At 32.6% G+C, this 26,346-nt stretch overlaps 1 protein-coding gene across 1 annotated transcript; it reads right to left on the reverse strand.

The window, feature by feature from the left end:
• Positions 1 to 9,450: 9,450 nt before the first annotated feature.
• Positions 9,451 to 25,583, reverse strand: LOC143228348 (uncharacterized). Its single transcript, XM_076459617.1, has 6 exons — positions 25,558 to 25,583; positions 18,214 to 18,291; positions 15,794 to 15,936; positions 15,140 to 15,162; positions 14,024 to 14,110; positions 9,451 to 9,928 (listed from the first exon to the last, which is right to left on the reverse strand). The coding sequence occupies exons 1-6, from the start codon at positions 25,581 to 25,583 to the stop codon at positions 9,662 to 9,664; spliced, it is 624 nt and encodes a 207-aa protein (XP_076315732.1). The 3' UTR covers positions 9,451 to 9,661.
• Between the last annotated feature and the right edge of the window lie 763 nt (positions 25,584 to 26,346).

Consider the following 26,346-nt stretch of genomic DNA (forward strand, 5'->3'; position numbering starts at 1 on the left):
TCTATTTAAATTATTTTCCTGGATTATTAAACACCTGATATCACTTTGTCATTGCGAAGAGATGTTAAAGATGTCAGTATTTCGCGAAAGTTATGAACCTTATCCAAGTTAAAATTAATAGCATGGTATACTTGCATACGCATTTTTTTAAATTATGGTTTTTGTGTTGTTTAAGCGTTAATTATCACAAGTTACATCTAGGTAAATATCTTTATATAATATCTTATAGCTCAAAAACGTAAATTATTACTTACACACACTTTTTTATATCTTATCAAGTACAACTTGGTGGTAACATTAATTGCTCTATATAAGATTGAATTTCTGGAAAAACTGCGACATGTTTTAGAGTTTTATTTTCTACTTGTTAGTTGTGTATAGTGTATGTTTTTATTGTTACGAATTATAAGATACAAGTTAAATACTGCATTTTTTATTAAATCCGTACATATCTCGAAATGAAAACAACTGAAATAAGAAATACACAGATCAATGAAAATTGCCTCCTACGTACTCTCCCTAGCCTCTCTATATGTAATTAATTTAGAAAACAAAAACTGGTTACATAAGAAATGGCATGATCATTCTCTTAAAGTCTTAATATCTAACAAAGGTTAACAGATTAATAAACTTCCTATTGAAACTCTGAATAAATTGTGCGTATGTGTATAACATTAAGAATCAAAACTAATACTTCGTGTGCTCAGTTATCGCTCATACATCATAATTTATATGTAGAACATTATATCCTCTTGAACAATCTTATTTCTGTTCAGAAGACGCGTAACGTGTAGGATTAAAACGTCGTATGCGACTTGCTGAGGACTATTGTCGCGGTTTCTCTTTGTTGTTTACAATACCACTCGTCATTATCTATCTTTGTTCAAAAACTATCACGAGTTGATCAGGCTCATAAAATACACCAACATTTAAAACTTTGGGAAGAAAACTACGAATAAAGGAATGTAAGTATTAAACAAGAAGATCCAGTTTTTCCTAAACTCAATTTATCCAACTGTTCAGCTTGGAAGGTATACGACCATGTATCGTACTGTTTAGAAAAACGTTCATTTTTACGATCTTTTTTTGAAGTAAATGACATAAAGTTCGCTATGCGTTCTTTATTTCTGACTTGAAACTTAGAAAAGAAAATTAACTTTGTTATTCTGAACTTATATTTTTTATATATTTTTACCTGGAAAAGTGTTACAGTTACAAAGTCATTTTCGAATTTAATCAAGTGTCTTATATGTGTGACTTCTATAATTAGGTTGAATTATTTAGGCTGTTGAAAGCAAATAATCAGTCATGTGATGATTGTCGACAAGATTTACTGGAACACTCCACTTCTTTCTCTGCACCCTGTAGATGTAATAATAACTCCACTGAAAGACAGAAATTAGTCCCAAAGCTACTAGATGGTCTAGAGAAAAAAATCTGAATGTCTTTTACTTTAATTTTTCAGGTCTTAAAAACAACATTTCACGAAGCAGTTTATCAACATGACATTCACGTGTAACATTTATACCGCTGTTCAAATTTTCCGGTCTTCGCTACAAAGCAGAGAAGAAAACAAATTAGGAAAATCGTGATACAGTGATTTAACAAATTGAAAATAAGTCTAAAAAGATTTGCCAAACATAATGTCATGTGATACCTTTTACAAGAATTTGGAATGCTTGTAAATCATTAATTATTTTGGTATTTTTCTAGCACTGGAAAAGTAATATTGTGTCTCATAGGTATTAAATAGCTATAATTTAGTGTGTTTTCTTTTATTTTTGAACTGAAGAAAACGCTGACTAAAATATTGGTAATTTTACGTTTAACGTAACCTCAAAATGAAATATTGTATAGACAAAACACAAAGTAAGCCTACACCGAAAAAATTCCACTTGGAGACTCTCTTATAGCGCTTAAAATACTAATAATAATTTAAACCTTGTGGAATCTTCGAAACTATAGACCAGTCAGTGATATTGTGAATATAAATTAAGCTGCAGAGGTCGGGCTTAAACCCTATGTACTTCCTGTTTTTGAAAAAAAATTGATACTGGTCCAACATTTTATTTATACATGTGCAGGAAATACGTAATAAATACATACGTAGTTTCAAATACACCCTTTTCTGAATAAGATACTGAAGTGATTCTGCCATGCAAATTAAAAGCAGGAAACCTCTCTCATTTAATGATATTCCAAACAAACGAGGAAAGGGAGATTTGTATAAGGAACAGTTACTCGTCTAAGACTAGTCCAATCTCGCATAGGAACGTGAAACCCGCTTCTATATAGAACTTCCGCTTTTATATATAACTTCCACTTTAAACAAAAAAAAGTTTTTAGCTATATTCTTAAAAATAAAAAAAAATGTTTATCCGATGAATATTTTGATTTTCATGTTTTGAGAAGCTAAAAATATTTCATTCACAAAATGAAAAAAATTGATACAATCCATAAGTATGTGTGTACATATACATATATATATTAGCACAAATATGTGGCTTAATTACTTAAGATAGGAAATAAACAGAAAAATCTTATTCAAAATATTACAGTCAAACTGTGGCAAAAATACGAAAATACAACAATTCTTAACTTATTATTGAATCTACGAACAGTTGCAAACCAAATATTAAAATTATTTGATAAATTAAAATTTTTCATTGAAGCTAAAATATTCAGTTTGCAGAAATGTGTCACAACGAAAGTAATAATCGATATTAATGTGACAAACTTTCGTATTTTAAAGTCTTTCATTTATTTCTTCATAAAAAACAAACAAGGGGATTCTTTGTAAACGACAACAGAGATGCGTTACAAATAACAATAAATATTCGTCATTTTTCTCGGTGTGATGACAATAGCGAAATTATGGGATTATAAATACCCGTTTTTTATAATTTACAGTGGCGTAGCTATGGTTTTCAGCGCCCGGGGACAAAGTCAGTTTTCGCGCCCCCTCGTGACAAAATGTAAGCCATAATTCCTAATTATGTAACATCAATTTGCCCTTCCCCGATGCTGTGCCCGGGGACAGATGTACCTCCTTGCCCCCCCCCCCCCAAGCTACGCCACTGATAATTTATTGCCAGTTTCTATGATCGCAAGCTATACAATGAGCTTAATCTGAATCGTTATTTCAAAGTTTCTCGGTGATAAATATCTTTTTAAAAATATTACTTTGTTTGTTTGAAGTTAAGGTGTTGTTGTTTTTGAATTAAGCACAAAACTACAGAATGGGTTATTTGGGCTCTGCTCAATACGGGTATCGTAACCCGGTTTTGAGCGTTGTAGGTCCAAAGACATACCGCTGTGCCACCTAGGGGGCGAAATAAATATTTCTAACAATAGTCTATGACTTATTTCTCATACTTTTTAACTTCATTAAACGTTTGTGTGTGTGTGTGTGTAAAGGGATCGAAATTAATAGTTAAATGGCTTATAATATAAAAATAATTGATATAATTGGAACTTCAGTTGCTCAAAATGTACTTCATTTATTGTTTTAGAATCAACACCTGTAATTAAATATAATTACAATTGTTGCCTGAAAGCAGAGTACTTGATAATTTCTGTAGTACGTTTATAGCTTGAGGACAGGTATTTCGAAATTTAATTAGTGAAAGGCGATATAGATGTGAGGCATTGGGGGCTTGAGCACCCACATCTCGTTCTCCTAATTTCTATTTCTATAGCTATTGCAATACTTTTACTTCTTACGTGAGACTAGCGAATGGAGCTTAAGACTGTTAGGTGGTGTATCCCCACCGCAATGTGGGTCCTACTTATTCAGTCACCTCCAAAACTGAAGGTACACCTCCTAATCTCATATTATAACTTGTACCCTTGGATATTTTCAATTAGTGCAGCGTTTTTTGTTTAATTTATTTTAGTTTCGGCTTGTCTTTTAAGTTATAACAAACTAATATAATTAGTCAGAAGTTTGGATTTGCTGTTTTTAACGCAGTCCTTCCATGTGATTTTGTGTGCGTAACTTCATCAAAATGTATTCATTTTCACATAGTTAGACATTACATTTATTGGTATAATAACATTGACTGTTCACATCGTGGCATCAACTTCCTTTTTTTATGAAATCATAAACCAAATATCAAAAACAAGCTATAATTTCAAAATGCATTTACTTTGCAATTTGTTTTTGTTCGTATTGGTAATTAATTATTCATTTTATTGATATTATTAGTCTTTTATATGTAGCCATTTAAATAATATCGAAGATAAGTCAATTTGTTTGCTTTCTACACCCAACGGTATAAATATTATTGTTTAGTTAAGGTTGAGAATGTGGTAATTTTTTATAGCAGTTGAGTTTATAGACAGATTTCTTTATCTGTCTTCAGCAGATGAAGCACTACTGCGATCATTCTCATCAATCAGTGAAATAATGAGTTAATTAACAATTTGTGTGGGAGAGAATGATTATACAGGGGTGGACAAAAAAGTGGCCCATTTAAAAACGTTGTTAATTTGATATCTTTTATTAGATAACAGAAAAATACGTAAAACAATATGTTTTTAGAACTCATTCAATAAGATCTGTCCAAATCCTAATTTTAGCACTGGCTTCTCGTAAGTATCTGAACTTTTCATAACTTTATTTACACATTCTCATAAAACGTGCTGTGCACGTGCTGTAGTTTCTTAGATCTTCTTATTCCAATTAGCCTACAAAATGATTCAAGGAAAAGTGGTGTACGTTATTTTGAGTTTCATTTCTACCTTCGATTACTGCAGAGAAAGCTGTTTGATCATTTTCTTGGCTAATTGGAACAAGAAAATACAGCAAGTATAGAGAAAGTACAGCAAGTTCACAACACTTTTTATGAGAATGTGTAACTACAATTATGAAAAGTTCAGATACTTACAAAAAAAAGTGATAAAATTAGGATTTGAGATCATATTTGAAAAGATCTCGTGGAGTACGTTCTAAAAAAACATGTAGTTTCGCATATTTTTCTGTTATCTAATGAAAGATATAACAAATTAATAACATTTTTAAGGGGGCGCACTATTTCTTGTCCATCTCCTGTATATCTTCTCACTAAAGCCTAATTAATCTTAGAAAATTCAGAAACACCTACTCGTATTTTTAAGCAGGCTTTAAACTACAATAACAACAGCAACATATTTTAAGTAACACTAGCACAAATGCCCACATGCTTTTATATTGGACCATTTTGTTCCTGTTTTTTATTGGTTGTTATAAGGTACGTACTTTTGTTTTCATATATAATGTACTCTGGAATTTAACCTGATATTTTTAAGTCGTGACACACATAGACAGTGACCGCCCTCCACGTTATGAGCCAACCTCACTGCCCGCTGCTCTAAATCAGAAATATTGAATTAAAAAAAAAATTATATGCCACATTCACTTGCGTGTCATACATGGCTAACCAGTCTTGCTAGCTATGTTGAAAAGTTGTATACCCCTAAGCTACTTACTGGAACAAATACCTTATTTAAAAGTGCGTTGGTACCGCACCGCAGTGGTTTGACTGTTGATAGGTTAACTAATGCCTGTAGTCATTAATTTCAAAGTCAGCTAAAGAGGGACTTTGGGAATAAATGTATAAGGAGTTATAGGCTTTATTAGTCTAGTTCTAAAATGTTGAAGCTATCCTAATATTATGGTACAGGAATAATCTATAAAATAAGCGTAACAAACAGAACAAAATATTTAAAAAAAGGACAGTGAAGTAAACAATGTTTAAGAAGAAGAAAACAATAAGTTAGGAAATACCAAAAGATATATCGATAAAGTCAGACAAAAATAACACAGAAACATATATCAACATATTTGTAGAAATGAAATAGCTATTTTATAAAAAACAAGGGAAATACAGGTTGGTGGAAAATATCAGAATAATTATATGAATACAAATTGAACATAACGATAATAATAAGATCTCAACTTATCTGTGAGATAGCAGAAAGTTTATAAGCTTACAACATTAAATTTCGAAGTTAGATTTCTGCAATGTGACCTTGCTTAAAAGAAACCAATAAACCTCACTAACTTTTGCCATTTGAACGATTAAGAAGGCTCAACTGGCTTAAAGTTACGTGCTGCCATCTATTATAATAAAGAGCTACGAAGTTGATCAAGTAAATATAGAATGATTTTCATTTGTTTATTGTTAAGTGCAAAGCTACACAAAGGCCACGGGATTCAACACACAGTTTCTAACGTTGTAAATCTTGAAGCTTACAGCTGAGCCAATTGGAGTGCGTGTATGAGACTAATTTAATCAAAAAGTTTCATAAAGTTCATCAACCCGATTAAATAAATTTGCAGGATTCGACGTAATAAATTAAGGTAACCATAAAAGTATTGACCAAAAAAAATGCCTTTTCTGTATTTAAGGAATATAACCCATTTAAAACAATTTAAAGGAGGAGTTTCAGAGTTCAATCCTCTCGTGTGATTAAAATCGTAAAATATTTTCCTATTATTTTAACTGAAATATTTTATATAAAACAAAAATGTATGAAATATCATGGTTTTGGTGAATGTCTCATCATTAATCAAAGTTACTATTAAAAATGAGCAGCTAAAACTTTTAACCTATCTCACGAAGAAATACTGCTGAAAAATACATATAATTAATAGTTGAACAATATCAGGAAGTATATTTAGTTGCAATCTCTTTTGGGTTGGAAGGTTCTGTTTCTTTATAATAGCCTTCATTTTGAGGATAAGAGTATTGATTTGTTTAGCGTTTGCGTGCAAAGCTATACAACAATAGTCGTTCCTAATATTGAATGATAGACTACAGGTAAGACAGAAGCTTAACAATATCTACCTTCAACCTTTGACCTTACTTGTCTGACAGAATGGTGGGATTTGATCACCATTCGTTTAGTAGGTCAACTGCCCAAAAGTACAGGGAATATTTATGCACAGCAGAATGCGAACCACGAATCTTCAGATTAATATTCTGATTATATGCCACTACACTGCACCCACATTGAGGAAATTAGTCCTGACTTACTTGGGCTGTGATTTCAAAACCTCTTGCTCTCCTAAACGTTATGATGTGCGAGATTTTTCATTTTCATAGAGAACGCTAAAATGTTATGTTATATGGTTTCACATCCTTTATCAACACCGTTAGACAAACATCCTTTTTAAAAAAAGGGCTGTGACATCTGTTTTCAGTCATAATTTACCTTTCATGAAAATGTGTTCTTTAAGGTATTCGGATTTTGTTGAGAATTAACATGGTTGAAAAAAAAAACCCTTCAGTAATAGCATTAGGAATAAAAAGGCTTTATTACCAATGAAATGTATTTTTGTTATTTAGGTGATATGTTGTATTACCACCCTTATTCAAAATGACTAGCTAATTGTTCATAGTTTGAAAATATGCAAAAATAAGAATTGCTAAGTACTTAAATTGCATGAATTGTTGTTCTAAACAATACAACATAAGTTGGTTATTTCAGACAACAATATGTAGAATGTTAAGACTTAATGGTAGGATTTATTCTTAAAAAGAAAAGTGTCACATGTGAATATGTAAGACACTCTCTCCGATTACATGGATTGAAATTCATATAAGAATTGCATATAAGACAATATTTTACTCGTCCATTACAAAACCTTATATACCGTATAATGTGGACAGCCATACTTTGAATTATTAAATCATCATCTTGATAGTGGAATTGTGAACATCTAAGTTATATAAAAGTAAACAAAACACAGACTATCCTTGTCAGCGTCATTTCAATAATTCGGAACATGACGTTACTAATTTCCCTGTAATCAAACTCAAGTACTCTCCACTAGACGTCAGTAAGAAAATAACATCTTGAAAATTTACTAATTCTTGAACTGAGTGTTCTGTACCCTCATGGTTTGAATTAATATTAATATTCTCCTTTTATTAAATTTAATATTAAAGTTTAAAATTACACCATTTGTATCAGCTCTTCCAATCCCAGTATTATTAGATACTCTTGTGAAGTAAAGTAATACAACCAGTAAAATAATAAATCTAAGCGTTTAAAAGAATATTGAAAGAGTGATACACTCTTTAAAAACATGTAGATATAATAAACTACTTGTACTTGTATACCATAATGTAATAGGTTTGAAAAGAGTGGAGAAAACTAGTTTCCTTACACAACTGAGTTTGTTGCTACACAGGCGTATTCGTTTTGGTGACGTTGGCTAACCTAATACTTTAAAACTATAATTTAAAAACAACAATGAATCATCGTAAAGTAATGCAAACGTTTACTGGGGTTTCACGTTTAAAATATGGGTCGAAAGTTAGCCTCTAATCTATTCGCGGACAAAAACATACGAAACTTGTTTACAGTAATTGGACAGCTAAAATAAACCTAACTTTATTTTTTGATATAGAAATTTAATGAAAATTTACGCATCAATAGAAGAAATTAACATACTTTCCAACGCTTAGCACAATATAGATGACCAAAACGCTTTTAAGAAGCACATTAATAGAACTGTGTAAAATTACAAAATGAAACCAAGAAGTATATTGAGTTATGCTTCATTGAAGCTTGAGTAGTCATGTGTGAGGATCTTAAAACCCAACTTAAGTATAATAAAAATGAATTAAATATCATAAAATATGCGTTAAAGATAACAAAATAGTCAAAAAACTTCTTTCAGTTTTTAATAATGTGTATTACAACCGATTTTCAACCTCGTGGTCTCACTCTTCGGCCTTCATCGCTCTGAAACTCAAAAACCACTATTACTCCTTATAATTTCAATTTCAGAAAATAATGCTGTTAGCACACACAATTACATATGTGTCTATAAACGAAAGCTACCATATTAAAAATGGAGACGTTCTAAATAAAACTGACAATTTATAACCAAAAACAGAAACATAGATGAAAAATGTAGCAAAAATCAATGAACAATATACCAATTTATTGCCGTACGATGCGTTGAAGATCTTAATAATTAAATAAGAACATTGTTTTTTACTTGTATATACGTTTTTATTATGAATTTATATTTCATATGTAGCTAGAAGAAAAAGTGATTTTTCATTCACATTTGGGTAAACGCATGTATCAAAAAGAGAAAACTATACTCCAAAAAATCATTAATTTTTTTTTCTGTTCAAGTATAATGTTCGCTGAAATTAAAGGCATTATATAATCGTAGAAATAGCAATAATAATTATTAAATCAAAGTTTATAAATTATATAGCCCCGCCATCTGTCGGACAGTACATAAAAGGAAAGACTAATTGTAATCTTGGACATCTTAAAATATATTACAAAAAGAAAAAAAAAAGGAAATATATGCTAATTTGTTTTTTGAGAACAATTGAAGCAGTATCTGAAATAAATAAAATAAAAGTATTAGATGCTGATTACTCATTTTCAAAATGGAAATATTTCAAACAGCTGATAAGTTGCTTGACTGTCCAAAAATAGAGACAATAAATCATGATAAAACCCTATAATATTCTTAATGCAACATTGTACTTGGCGATAAAGTATTCTTAATTAATTAATTATATAATCAGTCGTTATCTAATTATAAGTTGTATTCTCACATATGTTATTCGAACTGGTATAAGAGTAAACCTTGGGATATATGTTAGCAATATCTCTTTTGTTACTTTCCACATTTGGCAAATTTCTAAAAAGAATTTGATAAGGGAAGAAAATCTTTGAGATAAATGTAACCCAAAGAATATAGAAGGTTTCTGTCTATTGGTGGGTATGCTGGAGGTATATTATTTTGATTGGTTGCTGCTGTCCGAAATATTTTACGTGAGGCTGATTTCGTTTCTTCTGAATTCATAGTATGTTTGTTGACTTCCTTTACAACACTGTCTTCCAGTGAACCCTTATGCAAATTAGTGTCTTCTCGAGTATGTGGATAAATAGCCAAATTCGGCTTATGCTGAAAAGGAGAAGAAAATATAAAATATCTGCTGGCTAAAGATACTCATTAGCAAAAAGTAATCTTTGAAAAACCTCGTAATTACAGAATTATCATAATTGTAACGGCTGATAAATTATATTTCATAATATTGTGGTTTTATTGTTGTAGAGTAAATCAAGAATAAAAATAATTGTAAATATTATGTGGTATTTAGCTATTTCATTCTAAATTAAGAAACGTGAATACATCATTCTCATTTAATAGTATACTTAATTTTCTTAATTTTGTGATTATGGAGCAAAATTAAGAAAAAAACATATTCTATTTGAACTTTCTTTGACTTTTCGAAATTATAACAAGATTTTAATAGACAAAAGTAAATCCTCAATAGCCGTGGGACTTGACATTCTTTTAGACACGACTAAAATAAATTAATCTATGGGCCTTGGGTGTGGTAAAATACATCAACAGGAGGGGTTTGGCTTCCTGAGTCCAATACTGTAATTAAATCTCAAAACGACCAAGAGATTACGAGGCTATGAGCTAAACGTTTGCACTTCAAAATTTTAATAATCGTATAGTTAAATGTTCACATTACTTCAAGTCAATTATCAGTGTGTAAATAGCCTAGCCTGATTGTTGGAGCTCTTGATTTGCAAACCGCACGACTCAGGATCGAACCTGTTATCAAACATAGTCGGCAGTCATTCCCACTATCCATTAGTAAAAAGTAGCCCAAGAGCTGGAAAGGGGAGGTGTTGACTAGCAGCATTTCTTCTTTTTTATTACTTTGAAATTAGGGATAACTAACGCTGATAGCTAACTAGTAGCTCTGTGTGAAATTGAAAAAATCATCTCATGTAACATATTTAATCTAGTTTAGTTAAACTTGACTTGATATAGTTTTGGGTAATCAAACATGAATGAATCCGATAGTCAAATTTAGATTTTAAGGCTTTCAATTCTCAAATTGTTAAAATGTGCAAATTATAATGTGTCAAAGCGATGAAATTTACTTAAATATTAAATTACTTGAACTGTGTCGACAAACGACAAAGTTTCTTTAAATATTGAACTACCTGGATTATATAATGGAAAAGTTCAGGCAATTACTTTAAGTCACATGCATGTCTAAAGTTATTAGATTCTATTGGAAACTTTTATGATGCTCTATGCATATATGCTGTACAGAGTATTTCAGTATTTGTATGTATCTCAGTTTGATCGAACTGTAAATATATACAACAAATTTAAATAAAAACAAGTTAGTCAGAAAGTAAAAAATGTGATTTATATGGAAAATATGTATGAGAGTTTGAAGTTATGATACATTAAAAATATCTTGCTCTTTTATTGCAGTATACATATCTATATGGTTAAAAATTTGCGATTTTAATTATGATACTTAATTTGTTTAATATGTTTACTTATTATAAAAATTAATTAGTCAACGTATTGTATGATAATTCTTGACCAATGGATAAAACACACGTTTAAGAATCTAAAAGATCAAAGACTGACTTATGTTCATTCCAACCTCATATCAGAAAATAGGATACCACAGAGTTTAAACGTTTAAAAGATCGCAGATTGAGTGCTTTTTTTAATACAATATTATAGACTGATTCCTATTCGTTCCAATCTCAATAATGAATCACGTGTTTGTGTACATTTATTTCAGCCTCGTTATTAAATCCAGAATATCTTGTAGATAACAATGGTTGAGTAAAGACTACGAAAGTTGTTGAATGGTTGGTAACCAAAACTGCCATATCATAGGAATCTTATCCGAATGTCTTTTTCTTAATTCTTCCACTAATTCCAAAGATTTTTTAACAATAAATTGGAGTGATATTGTTTCAGTGATAATACGAACCAAATAAATAGACCAATTGTTATCTATATCACAATATCAGTAACAAAGAAATACTAATATAATCCGTTGCGTAACTTTAAAAAGAAATAATTAACCTATTGGCTTTATTCCGAGAGTGGGTAATCATAGAGCAGTAATTTTATTCATTGCATCTAATTAATAAAGAGGTATACTTTGTTTTATAATTTCTAAGTGTTTTACAAGGAGTCGTTTGTTTGTTTGTTTTTAATTTCGCACAAAGCTACTAGAGGGCTATCTGTGCTAGCCGTCCCTAATTTAGCAGTGTAAGACTAGAGGGAAGGCAGCTAGTCATCACCACCTACCGCCAACTCTTGGGCTACTCTTTTACCAACGAATAGTGGGATTAATCGTAACATTATAATGCCCCAACGGCTGAAAGGGCAAGCATGTTTGGCGCGACCGGGATGCGAACCCGCGACCCTCAGATTACGAGTCGCACGCCTTAACACGCTTGGCCATGCCGGGCCCACAAGGAGTCGTAAGCTACAGTACTTTGTTTTATATTCTGCATGTTTTACAAGGCAACACAAACAATAGTAAGTTATCTCTATCTTTTGTTTTATAAGAAGATATAAACCAAGCTATATTGATTTTATCTTCTGCATGCTGTACAAGGATACACTTTTATTTTCTCTATGTTCAATGATACACAAACCACGGTATCGTCTACGTATTTTAACAAGGCTGTATTAAGCATTTTAAACCAATAAAAACCAAGGTATGTTTCCTTAACATAAGTATCAGTATCGTTCACTGCCTGTCTTTAGAACAAGATTCGAGCTACAATTAACTTTATAATTTTTAGAGGATATTCACTAAAAAGGGCAACTATAATTCACTATTTATTTTTGAAAGTTGTTCAACGTGGTAAACAACTATCATTTGCTGCTTGTTCTTAGAAAGAGATATTAACTACACAAGGAAGACCATTGTTATCTGCTACTTGTTGCCCCCCCCCGCTGGTACAGCGGTGTGTCTCCGGATTTACAACGCTAAAATCAGGGGTTCGATTCCCCTCGGTGGGCTGAGCAGATAGCCCGATGTGGCTTTGCTATAAGAAAAACACACACGCTACTTGTTTTTAGAAGAATTTTGTTACAATGGAAAACCGATATCATCTGCATCTTGATCTTAGAAGGAGATACTTACTCTATCATCCGCTATTTGTATTTAAATACTAACTATACCTTGAATACCATTATTATGCGCTGCATGTTTTAATAGAACTTATTCACAATTGGAGACCATTATCGTTTAAGTGCATTCTTTAGAAGAACATACTACATTGAAGGAACATAGTCATGTGTTCCATGTCTCTATAAGAAGATAATAACAATGAACCATAACTAAAACTCTGAGTCACATTGAGATATCTGCTGTGTTTACCACGAGGAATCGAATCTCGATTTTTAGCGTTCTAAGTCTGTGAACATATCGCTGTCCAACAAGGGACACGTAATGATCTTTGTACAGTGGACCACAACTGTAGTGCATGTAGTAGATGTTTTGTGGAAACAAAATGTAATATTTTAAAGCCATGGATGCGTAATACGATAGTCAGTTGCAAAAAGTAATTTCCATTTACGTCGTTGTTGAACCTTCTATGTGAGAGACGTATCTTACAGGTTTTGAAATTGACACTTCTACTTGACAATTAAGATATTTAAGTGATAATTTGAATCTTTATTTTAGGTATCTGTACACTAGGTCTCAGGTTTCATAAGATCAAGTAGACATTCAATATTAATGAAGCAATAATATAAATCATTATTTTCAAAGTGGTAAAACACATTTAGTATGTTTTGGGGACAATTCTTCTGTCTTCCTTTATAATATTTTTCAAATAATTAATTCATTTATATACTTACATAATCATAAATTTTTAGGACTCATGTTTTATGACTTGGAATGGAAATTTAATTGAACAAAATAAGATAAACACAATTTATTTTTATGTATTCCAACAGTTAGAAACAGTAGTAATACAAAAGCATTTTTACTGTGAGCAATACCACAGAAGATAATCCGAAATGTCTTCACAACTAACAAAGGAAAACAATCCATAAAATACTATACATCTTCGAGATTAAATATACCCTATATCTTGGTTTCAAGAAATTAATATCACGTCAGAGAAACTTGTTTTGTTTCTATATCGCTGTGAGGTAACAACTTAAATACCTTAAAACTATCAAATCTTTTGTTGCACTACTTACATTTTGAAAAGCATATGAAAGTTTCAAGACGCGAGAATGACCCAAATGACACAAAACGCTTAGTAGCAAAACGGCAAGAAACTTTTCCTGTAAAATATGGACAGACAAAAAACAACCATTATTAAATTTGTAATAACTGGTATTGAATTCGATATTGAATTAACAGAATTTTATAGATTATTAGGTATTGGTTAATGATTAATAACTTTCGATAATTTTATAGATATTTAGATATTGGTCAATGATTAATCACTTTCGATAATTTTATGTATTTTTTAGACATCAGTTAACGATTAATCACTTTCGATAATTTTATAGATTATTAGATATTGGTTAATGATTAATCACTTTCGATAATTATGCCTTATGAGTAAAAAGTATATTTTGATAATTACAAGTGTAATTCCAAAGATTTTTAGCAATGCATTATTTTCGAGTATTTGTAAAATAAAGCAAAGAAATAAAACTATTACATTAATTATAATGAAATCTGTGACTTTAACTGAAATCATTTTATTGGTATAATTTTGTAAACAGTCTGAATAAAGAGTGTTACCAAAACACGGTAAAAAAAGGTGTTTTTTTCTTTAGTACCATAATCATTACATGTATTGGTTACAACGTTTAATATATTTATTTTTACTATATTTAAGTTTATTTTATCATAGGGACTGTTTCACATTATTATCTTAGTAAATTGATTTAGAGCTAACCTGAATGTCATAAGATGGCTAAATTTCCTGAGATGTTACTTCTGTTTATATCCGCAAACGCTAATAACAGCGAAAGTACCCAGCTAATAAAACTATGCATTCTAATATTTATAAGCAAGAATAGGATATTTAATGAGCTAAGTTTGTTATATAGTTAATTTTTTACTTTTTATCAAAGTATGTAGTTTGCTCTGATAAGTGGCTAATAATGTTAATGACAAACAGATAATTTGTTTAAAATGTCACTTTTACCACAAAAGTGATAACATTCCAATTATGCTCACCAATGGTAAGAAAAGTAGTTAAAATATATCCTGTTTCTACCACATTCCTGTATTAACACTTTGATATTGTTAACCTTAGTGGGCGAAACGTAAAAAAGACGTAATGATATATAGCATACCTCTAAACTCATGATAAACACTCCTATAAAAAACATAAGTCGAAAGAACATTAACTAATGAACAGCCCCAGAAGACTCGAGTCATCTAACTCTCACATTTATATAAACTTTCATTTCTAAGTACCAAGTGTCACCAGAACTTTACGCACGATCGCTTTACTGTTTCTTTACCGCTACAATTAATGTTGCGTAACCAAAATTTCCTAATCTACCAGTTACGTGAGACGTCGAGTTGACATCTTTCAGAATTATCGGTATTCATTAGAAAAAGGTTGCTTGGTGTTACAAACCTGAGTGATTAATTTCGTATTAAAGTTTAGAACAGATTATAAGTGAATCAAATTTAAAGATAGATCAAAATACATTAAAAATAATTTGTAAAATTAATGTAATAATAAATGTTTTAAAGCCTTCTAGATGGATAACCTCAGTTCAATGAGAAATCTCACAATAATGGTGATCTGTAATTTTATAGTTTCTTATCCAATTTATACAAATTAAAGAAGTTTTCTCAATCATAAGAGTTGGGCTTTGTCTTAGGATAAACATTTTGGATACTGCTGATCTAAGAATCCAATGTTCGAGATCTGAATATATTATAAAGTAACAGTCGGTCAAAGCCATTTTGACGATGGAAACAGTTGGATGGCTGACTGGCTACTCCACCTGTGTCTAGAAGTTCAAAACTGAGGACAGAACAACCTGAAGTCCGCAGAGATTTTTGTCTCATTAGCCAACATTCGCATAAGGTTCTTTCCAAGTTGAAAATTTCAATACCAGTCAAAAACCAGTTATTCCTGCAGTAGTTAGATAAATGTGTTTCATGATTGACAATAACATGCTTGTAAACAGACACACATGACAATTTACAGCTGAAACCCATATAGTTTCAACACCATGTACAAGGATCTAATAGGTACACCTTAAAAGTCACTCTGTCGTATCACGATACACTGCCCTGTATTTGAAGTGATGCGGTAAAGAAAAAATAAATGTTTTTATGTTAGTTTTGATAGAAGTGACTTTTCTGGTGTCCAGATATTATATTAGTTTTCATAGTAGTGACTTTGCTGGTGTCCCGATATTATGTCAGTTTTGATAGAAGTGATTTTGCCGGTGTCCGGATTTCACAGGTGATAATGTGAAGTAAAAGTAGTTTTAAAGTAAAACCAAGAGAAGATTTCTTTGTATATATATATATATATTCGTTATTCACTCTTTTATTATCAACGATACGATTTCATTGTATATATATATTCGTTATTCACTCTTTTATTATCAACGATACGATTTCATTGTATTTCAAAACATAATAGAATGGATTAATGTAACAATTGCGGAGATCTTCATCCACAGATATAATAAAAAATCCTCCAATAAAAACAATGAAAGTTTAAAGAATGACGACTGATACAGCGGTTTAAACACAAATGATAACACAAAAGTAGTCTCAACTTAAATGAATAAATATTCAAAGGCTGGCTGCTAATAGAGCGATTTCCTCGAAAACGATAACAGAAAAAAACAAACCAAAAGAACTGAACAGATTGAAATATGACCGCTAATACTTCGATTAAAATTTCAATGTTTAATACAGTAGAAATCGGGTTTCGATACCTGTGGTAGACAGAGCATAGATAGCCAATTGTTTAGCTTTACTTTAACAAATAAAGAAACAATCGATTTCAAACTATTGAAAAACAAAAGATACATAGTAACAAGCTTAAAAGGCTTATGCGGTCGACAAGTTATTTGTAAAACAGTGCAGTAAGAAAAACTTAAGACTTTGAGTTTACGTAATGATTTATTAAGGTTTTTATTTCAATTTTAAGTGACTGATAAAAAGCTGGTTCTTCATTCCGTGTCTAAAATCGATACTTATAAGATTGTATATTTGGAATTTGAAAGCTGTAAAGTATATTATATATATATACATGTGCATATAGACTTTTCTGTTATTTTAGTTAATTGTTACCACGAAAAATAATCAAATATTTAAAAAATAAAACACGCAAGTACACATGCATTAAATGACCTTGTCAGAGACCCTTGTGTTTAAGTAAAGAGATTGCTTATTTAAATCAGCTGACCAGAATAAGAGCAATATCTCAGCGGCACGCGCCATTTACGTGGCTACTCTTAACAGAATAGCGGTTACAGAGAAAGCTGAGAGAGCGGAGCGTGTTGAAGAACATATCGCGGCTTGAATCTCGGACCTTCCAATTTGAAGCTCAACACAGTAACTAGTGGGCCACACCCAACTGTTTGTTTTTGAATTTTGTGCAAAGCTACTCAAAGGCTATCTGCGCTAGCCGTCCCTAATTTAGGAGTGTAAGACTGGAGGGAAGGCAGCTAGTCATCACCACCCACCGCCAATTCTTGGGATACTCTTTTACCAACGAATAGTGGGATTGACCGTCACATTATAACGCCCTCACGGCTGAAAGGGCGAGCATGTTTTGGTGCGACAGGGATTCGAACCCGCGACCTTCAGATTACGAGTCGCACGCCTTAACCCACCTGGCCATGACGGACCCACACCACATTGTATAAAATGAATTCCACCATCTTATGATACTTAATTGTTGTGGAAAAATAAAATATTTTGTTCAGTTATCTGGCTTAAATCTGTCCGCGGGACTTTTCTCTTATTTGAAAATTAATTAATAACACTGATAGTTTTTTCTAGTAATATTTTTTTTATTTACGCAAACTATATATCTTCATCAGGTAGAAAAATACTACTCAAACAATCAACGATAAATATATATTACAGTTAATCAAATACATGCCAAGACTAACATCAAATAACTATTGAATAATATGCAGCCATTTAATATTATTAAGCAGAATTTGATAAATTAAGCTAATAAAATAGCATTACATTGTAAAAAAAAAACAACCTAAAATTTGTCTCAATTAATTGTTTTATCTTAATAAAAAATTACAATATTAAGAACAATTGTATAGACAGGGAGAGAAAACTAATACTTTAATAAGGAGTTCGGAATGGATCAAATACGAGATCGCTTAGGTAACGATACTAAACAGAGACAACGTAGTTAAATACAAACGACTTTGTATTTAAGTCTGACTCGGGGTTGTTGGTCAGAGCATCATTCTCACGAGCCACGTAAATTTCGTGGTTATATCTGTGCAGAAATAAATATAGGTTCATATTAAAACATAATAAAATGACAAAATTCAATAAACTGAAAAAAAATTGAATGAAATTTGACAAATTTGAATAAACCACTAACAATAACAACTCTTAAAGAGGTTCCGTGATAAGCTCTCTTGGCGCTGAAATTCAGGGTTGTTTATTTGTTGTTGTTTTTTTTAATTTCGCGCAAAGCTACACTAGGGGTATCTGCTTTAGCGGTCCTTAATTCAGCTGTGTAAAACTAGAGGGAATGTAGCTAGTCATCACCACCCACTACCACCTCTTAACACTGGTAAGACCAGAGGGAGGGCAGCTACTCATCACCACCCACTGCCACCTCTTAACACTGGTAAGACTAAATGGAAGGCCACCTCTTAACACTGGTAAGACTAGAGGGAAGGTAGCTACTCATCACCACCCACTACCACCTCTTAACACTGGTAAGACTAGAGGGAGGGCAGCTACTCATCACCACCCACTGCCACCTCTTAACACTGGTAAAACTAGAGGGAATGTAGCTAGTCATCACCACCCACTACCACCTCTTAACACTGGTAAGACCAGAGGGAGGGCAGCTACTCATCACCACCCACTGCCACCTCTTAACACTGGTAAGACCAGAGGGAGGGCAGCTACTCATCACCACCCACTGCCACCTCTTAACACTGGTAAGACTAGAGGGAGGGCAGCTACTCATCACCACCCACTGCCACCTCTTAACACTGGTAAGACTAGAGGGAGGGCAGCTACTCATCACCACCCACTGCCACCTCTTAACACTGGTAAGACTAGAGGGAGGGCAGCTACTCATCACCACCCACTGCCACCTCTTAACACTGGTAAGACTAGAGGGAGGGCAGCTACTCATCACCACCCACTGCCACCTCTTAACACTGGTAAGACTAGAGGGAGGGCAGCTACTCATCACCACCCACTGCCACCTCTTAACACTGGTAAGACTAGAGGGAGGGCAGCTACTCATCACCACCCACTGCCACCTCTTAACACTGGTAAGACTAGAGGGAGGGCAGCTACTCATCACCACCCACTGCCACCTCTTAACACTGGTAAGACTAAATGGAAGGCAGCTACTCATCACCACCCACTGCCACCTCTTAACACTGGTAAGACTAAATGGAAGGTAGCTAGTCATAACTACCCGTCGCCAGCTCTTGGGCTACTCTTTTACCAACGAATAGGGGGATTGATCATATATTATAACAACTCTACGACTGAAAGGGTGAGCATGTTTGATGTGATGGGGATTCTAACCCATGACCTGCAGACTGCGAGTTGAGCGACCTAACCAACTGGCCATGCCGGGCTCAATTCGGGTTTGATTCTTGTGAGAGAAAAGCACAGATTGCTATTTGTACAGTGTATATTTAACAAATACAAATAAACAAATTCTTAATAAGCCAAATAATCAAAATTCAAGTTCTTCAATAAAGAATAGTATGGACCACAGAAGCCCATAAATATTCCAAAATTTTCAGTTTAACAATATCGACTTCATTATAGAAATCACATTCTCTGTCAGTCATAATAAGTCAGACTATTTCCAACATCTATCTGAGAGTCCAGTTTCTATCCCATTATTTGCAATCCTTTATTGAAACAAAAGAAAATAGTTTATATATTTTGTTAAAATGTCTGTACATGTTATTGTTGCAACAATGTTACACTTTTTAAACCTCTCTACTGGTTTAACCTTCTAACCATAATTTACAAAATTATTAATACAATACAAATACTTATAGAATGTGCTAGAAATTCTGTGTGCTTTTAAAGTACCTATTTTGTACCTGTTAAGAAATGAAAACTTTTATTAACACTGTAAAAAATAATGTTGTCGTAGAAATGTCTGTTCACAAGAATTTAGGCCTGACATGACCGGATGGTTAATGAACTCGATTCGTAATCTGAGGGTCGTGGGTTCGAATCCCCGTCACATAAAACATGCTCGCCCTTTCAGCTGTGAGGGCGTTATAATATGACGGTCAATCTCACTATTTGTTGGTAAAAGAGTAGCCCAAGAGTTGGCAGTCGGTGATGACTAGCTTTCTTCTCTCTAGTGTTACACTCCTAAATAGGGGCGGCTAGTGCAGATAGCCCTCGTGTAGCATTGCGCGAAATTCAAAACAAACCAAACCCAGTCAACTCCATGACGTTTTTTAGTACATTAGTTAATCAATTTGAAATAACATATGCATTCAGAAAATAAATAAATCTTTCATCTTAATTTCCAAGTTATTAACACGACTTACCTGTTTCGGAAACCTTTGTTTAAATTGTAGTTTCTGGGGAATTAATTTTTTAGCACTTTGTTAATTTTAATTAAATTTTATATCAAAGTATTTTATTTTTTATAAGAATAAGGAGACAAGAGTTAATAAAATTTACGTTTGAAGTCGATTCTGAATGCGTTACACTGCACTTCATGACATGATTCCTTGCAATAGGGTTAGTAATCGACATCAGATGTCATTTCCTGGTTAGCAGAGTTGCCATTTGGTACAAAATACAAATAACATTTATTAAATACTCGTGTTGGTAAAGTATTCTGTATCACTCTTGTGTCATTACTTTGATAATACTTTGTTACAATGATGGTTCACTGTCATTTGTTGTTTTTTTTTTTCATGTTTCTTAACGTTTGTTGTATTTATTCGTATCAGAAATTGATTGATACTGGGGTAAACATCCGAGTTTCCAGTTTGATGTTAGTTACTGGTTTTTTTCACCACCACTTAGCATTATCCGTTTGTACACATGTAGTTAAATTTATCAATATAATATAAAATAAAATAAAAATGTAATGAAATTTCAGAAACAGTTTCTCTTGTCCATCAGACAATGTTTACAAACCTATGGGAGTAATTCAAATATAATCAGGTTGGAACTCTGAACTGGATAAGGCTAGTAGATTCTGGAAGCAGTTTGTTCCAGATCACAGCGTATGTTATGGTACAGCGTATGTTATGGTACAACGTATGTTATGGTAAGGTGTATTACGATTCTGAAAAAAAACAACAAAACAACAACTGGTCTTTCGTCGCTGATTTCATTCAGTGCAATTAGAACGTATTTGTTCAGGTTGTTGCAGTGGAAAAGGCATTAATGGCTTCCATAACATTATCAATGGACCAAACTCAAATCAACTAACCAGATCCATACCATATGATACTGCTGCACCACAGTTCACGGTTCACATGACACAATTCACGGTTGAGATAAACTGAACAGCGAATATTGGGATCTGATATTTCACGTAATGGTTTTTACTTTAATTTGATACTTAAGGTACATACATTTCTATCTGGTGCTTTGCAGCTGTGAGAACTAGCATGTGGTCAGTAGCATATTTGTGAAATTCAACAGTATACTGATGCCTCCTATGTGCAGTGAGCTAGCAAGTCTATAGATCAAAATACACATTAATGTTCTGGATAATGTATTTAGTGTTAATTGTGTGAATCCATTCCCAATTTGTTTAAACTTTACATTATCTTCACTAGATATGAATATAAGTAGCTGAGTTTATATAAGTTCAAAGTAAGTTCTTCATAGTTAAAACGCACCGTCTGATGTTCATAACAAAGCACTGTTACACGTTTATCACAGTTTGATGTATTTTAACAATCAGTACTGTCTGATAGTCATTAACAATGCACTGTTACACCCTTATTAAAGTTAGATGTACTTTCAGTGATGCCGAGAAAACCCACTTGTAGAGAAAAATATATATGTAAAAACGGAACAATGCACTGTTACACCCTTATCAAAGTTTTATTTGTTTTAATACTGAAAATGACTATAGCGTTCACCTTCCTTCTTTCTTCTGTTATTAAATTTCTTAAAAATAACAATTTTAACAATCAATGCTGTACGATGGTCAAAACATGGCACTTCATGCTAAATCAGAACAAGGTGTTGTTGCATGATTATGTGATAAAAATGAGAAAATTGTTTACTCACTTAAAACAATGTTTGTATGGTCACAAACGTGGTTATAACGAGATACAATGTATATATATACATATATGGTTGAATGTGTGTGTGTGTTTTCTTATAGCAAAGCCACATCAGGCTATCTGCTGAGTCCACCAAAGGGAATCGAAACCCTGATTTTAGCGTTGTAAATCCGCAGACTTACCGCTGTACTAGCAGGAGACGTATGATTGAAACAAAACCTAGTTGTTAGTTTAAACACATTCTGTATATTGAATGAATTAAAGTCAGCACACAACTGTAGATTGTTTTCATACAACTGACGATTAAAAACCGCCTACTTTATGCTAGCAGTAGACTTAAGAGGTAGAGTTGTGGGCGTTTTACAGCGCTTTTAATGAAAAGGCCAAATAAATATTATCGAGTTGGATGTGTCACAGGTGGTCGTTTGTTTGAATGTGCTTTGTTTTGCTCCCTGTGTTTATGAGTTGTATAAATAGTGACATATTTAAATACAAACTTTCAATGGTGTTGAACTAAGTTTTCTAGTTCAAAACATGAAGTAGTAAAATTTTGGTTTCTTGTTTGTTTGTTTTTGAATTTCGCACAAAGCTACTAGAGGGCTATCTGTGCTAGCCGTCTCTAATTTAGCAGTATAAGACTAGAGGAAGGCAGCTAGTCATCACCACCCACCGCCAACTGTTGGGCTACTCTTTTACCAACGAATAGTGGGATTGACCGTCACATAATAACGCCCCCACGGCTGAAAGGGCGAGCATCTTTGGCGCGACGGGAATGCGAACCCGCGACCCTCAGATTACGAGTCGCACGCATTAACGCGCTTGGCCATGCCAGGCCCAAAATTTTGGTTTCATGATAGTAAGCTATCGGTTATGATTACATAAAGCAACAGGTTTCCATTTCGCTTGACCAGATGTGTATAAATGCTTATAAAGGTAAATAAGCCCCTATGTCTACGTAATTTATTAGTGATTTATGCGACATTACATCAAACAAGACTGTTAATAACTTTTAACAAGTATTTTCTTTGCTGGATCTATACAGGTTTCCACTGAAAAGAACATAGCAGCATCTTGACCGCGTACTTTGTATTAAAGTTCTTTGTCAACAAGGGTTGTTATTCAATATCTGGTTGACTGGTAATGAAACACAGAAAGCTCTGATCAAAACATTATTCGTATTAAATTATTTGTAAGATATTGATTATACTGATATATGACGTCTCGTCCCTTGCTGGGACAGCGATAACTCTTCAGATTCATAACGCTAAAATCAAGGTTTCGATTCCCCTATGTGGACACAGGTGATAGCGCGATATGGCTTTACCATAAGAAAAACACACAGTATAACGTCTTATGTTGGCGAAACATGATCTGTTTATACAGATGGTTTATGTCGCATTACATCAAAACAAAAAAAATTAATATATATATATTTTTAAATGGTACTTTACTGGCCCTATACCGGTTTCCACTAAGAAGAACACACCACCTTCTTGGCAGAGCAATATCTTATAAGAGATTTAATATGACTTATAATACAAATAATGTTTTGCCAAAGGTTTTGTGTGTTGCATGCCAAAAGTCCTTGTAAGTTCAGTATTAAGCGAACAGGCTCGTCGGAATAGGAGATCGGAAGACAAGATTTGGTAATTAATTATTTATCTATTCCGATATACAACGATGAAAAACCTTTTAGAAGGTCAGCCATTTCAGAGGAATATGATCCTTATGGAAAGATAATTTACTCTGATTTCTATCAAAGGAAAAAATTATATTAGCCCTCATTTTATACCTTTTTTGAAAAATTAAAGTGAGAAAACAAATATGAATAATTCTTTCTTAATTTAGAAATTAAAATGGAACAGCTGGCAGAAAAGTAAACAAAAACATTCCATCTGATTTGGTGAAGTTAAATCAAAATGTTTATATTTTTAGTTCTAATTTGTTTAGGTAAGTGAAATACGTCATGTTTATATATTCGGTAGTTTTTTATGAATTCAAGATTTTTAAATTTAATATTTTACTGATAGGTTTGCACTTGTCTTACTAAAGCTAGTTTTGCAGATAAGTTTAGTTTAATTCATTTGAGCTATGTACACATGAATCGATGAAAATAGTAGACATGTTTGAAATGACAATGTACATAAGGGCAGGTGTAAAAAATAACAAGAGACACATTTAATATCCACAAATGAGGCATTACTATAAATAGATAATCCATAGTTTTAATTATTAAAAATAAATACAGTATAGAAGCATTTTCCTTTTTTGTTCCGTTTGCAGAACTTACTAACACAAGTATAATTGTCATTAATTTTATATTAGATATTTCATGAAAAGAGTATTTATTGTATAAAATAACAGAGAATACCCACTAAGGAAGTATGTATTGTACAAAGGGTAACGTTGTATAGCGTTCACAGTCCTGTCCTTTTCTTGTGTTATTAAGCTCTTAATGATCGTATTAAATGCTATTTGCATACCCAGTTTAACTGATTACATATTTATGTATTAAATACAAAGCCGAACATCTACACAAAAGAGTGGAAATGCGTACTATTTCAGGGTATTTTAGCCCCTAAAATAGCCCATACATACTAGAAAGTTCCACTTCTTAGAATTTTGGATTCTTTATGTCCTTTGCACCTTGAAATACACTGTTTTACTCAAAAATTGTGTAAAGTAACTTGACGTATTGCCTTAACCTTCTCTTCATACGTTAATGGATTTCCTTTTACATAGTTAATTGCCACTGTTTGGTCAAAAGACTCTTGATTTTACATATTCTTGAACCAGACCTACTTCAGACTTTTTCCATGACATTTCTTTTGTTTCTTTCCCTACTTTTTCATTTTTTGTTATGTGATAGGTCACATATTGATCTTGAGCGTGACTTTTTTCTTATTTATTGATAGGTCTCCTATTCTTCCTTACGACTTCTATATATTTTTTTCCACCACATTGACTACTGACGTAATCTATCATAGGAATTCACTCCTATTGGTTAGTTTCTTCGTACTAGTGTAACTATTTTAAACACTTTACATAACTTATACTTCTATGTGCCTTGGAGATCTTGCTTATATGTATGATAAAGCTACATTTGTAAAAGCATGTTGCAAACATTAGTAACAAAAACGTTTATAACACAGAAGCGCCTTCTTTAAAGTCATGTTACGGTTCGTTTGGTCTAGCGCAAAGTTAATTAATAATTTAGCTACACTTGGTCCACCGTGTGGAAGTAAGCACCAGATTTTAGCGTTATAAGTTATTACAATTACCTGTGACACATCAGGTGACAAGTCATGTTAGAACTAGTAAAAAAAAGTTAGTGAAACAGTCAACTCAACTTAGTTGTACAGTAACACGATAGTTAATAAAAGAGTTAACTCAACGTCCTGTTGCAGTAACACAATAGTTAACGAAAGATCCAATGAAAGAATAAAGTAAATAACATTCTCCATTTAATCGGAGCAATACGTTAAAATTTGTTCTGGCTTCAAAAGTATGTTCTTAAGTGCTGTGTCTGCAGATTATATTACAGCTTAATAAAATAATAAAATATTTAAATTTAAATATATAATTCCAACCTATAAATAATAATTTGCAGTGTTAAACCTACAAAAACATATAAACTAAATTATTCTGCATGACAAACAACCATTATCCTCTAGTCTAAGAACTAAATAATTCAGACTTATTACGCTTGGGCTTAACAAAAACTAACAAATTGGCATTTCACATTGTTTCCTATAAGTGCTATGCCTAAGTTTTTTGTATACCTAGGAGTATAGATGTGTGAATATTAGAAGCTTTCTTTAGCGTAAAAGCTTAGTTTTATATAATAAGACTCTGCATGGCCAAGTGATTAAGACACTTGTTCGCGGGTTCGAATCTCATTTACACCAAAACATTCTCGCCCTTTGTGAGGGTGTTATAATGTGACGGTCAATCCCATTATTCATTGGTAAAAGAGAAATCCAAGAATTGGCGGTGGGTGGTGATGACTAGTTGCCTTCCCTCTAGTCTTACATTGTTGAATCAGGGACGGCTAGCGCAGATAGCCCTCG

This window comes from Tachypleus tridentatus, chromosome 10, assembly GCF_004210375.1.
Source record: "Tachypleus tridentatus isolate NWPU-2018 chromosome 10, ASM421037v1, whole genome shotgun sequence".
In the NCBI taxonomy this organism is placed as follows: Eukaryota; Metazoa; Arthropoda; class Merostomata; order Xiphosura; family Limulidae; genus Tachypleus; species Tachypleus tridentatus.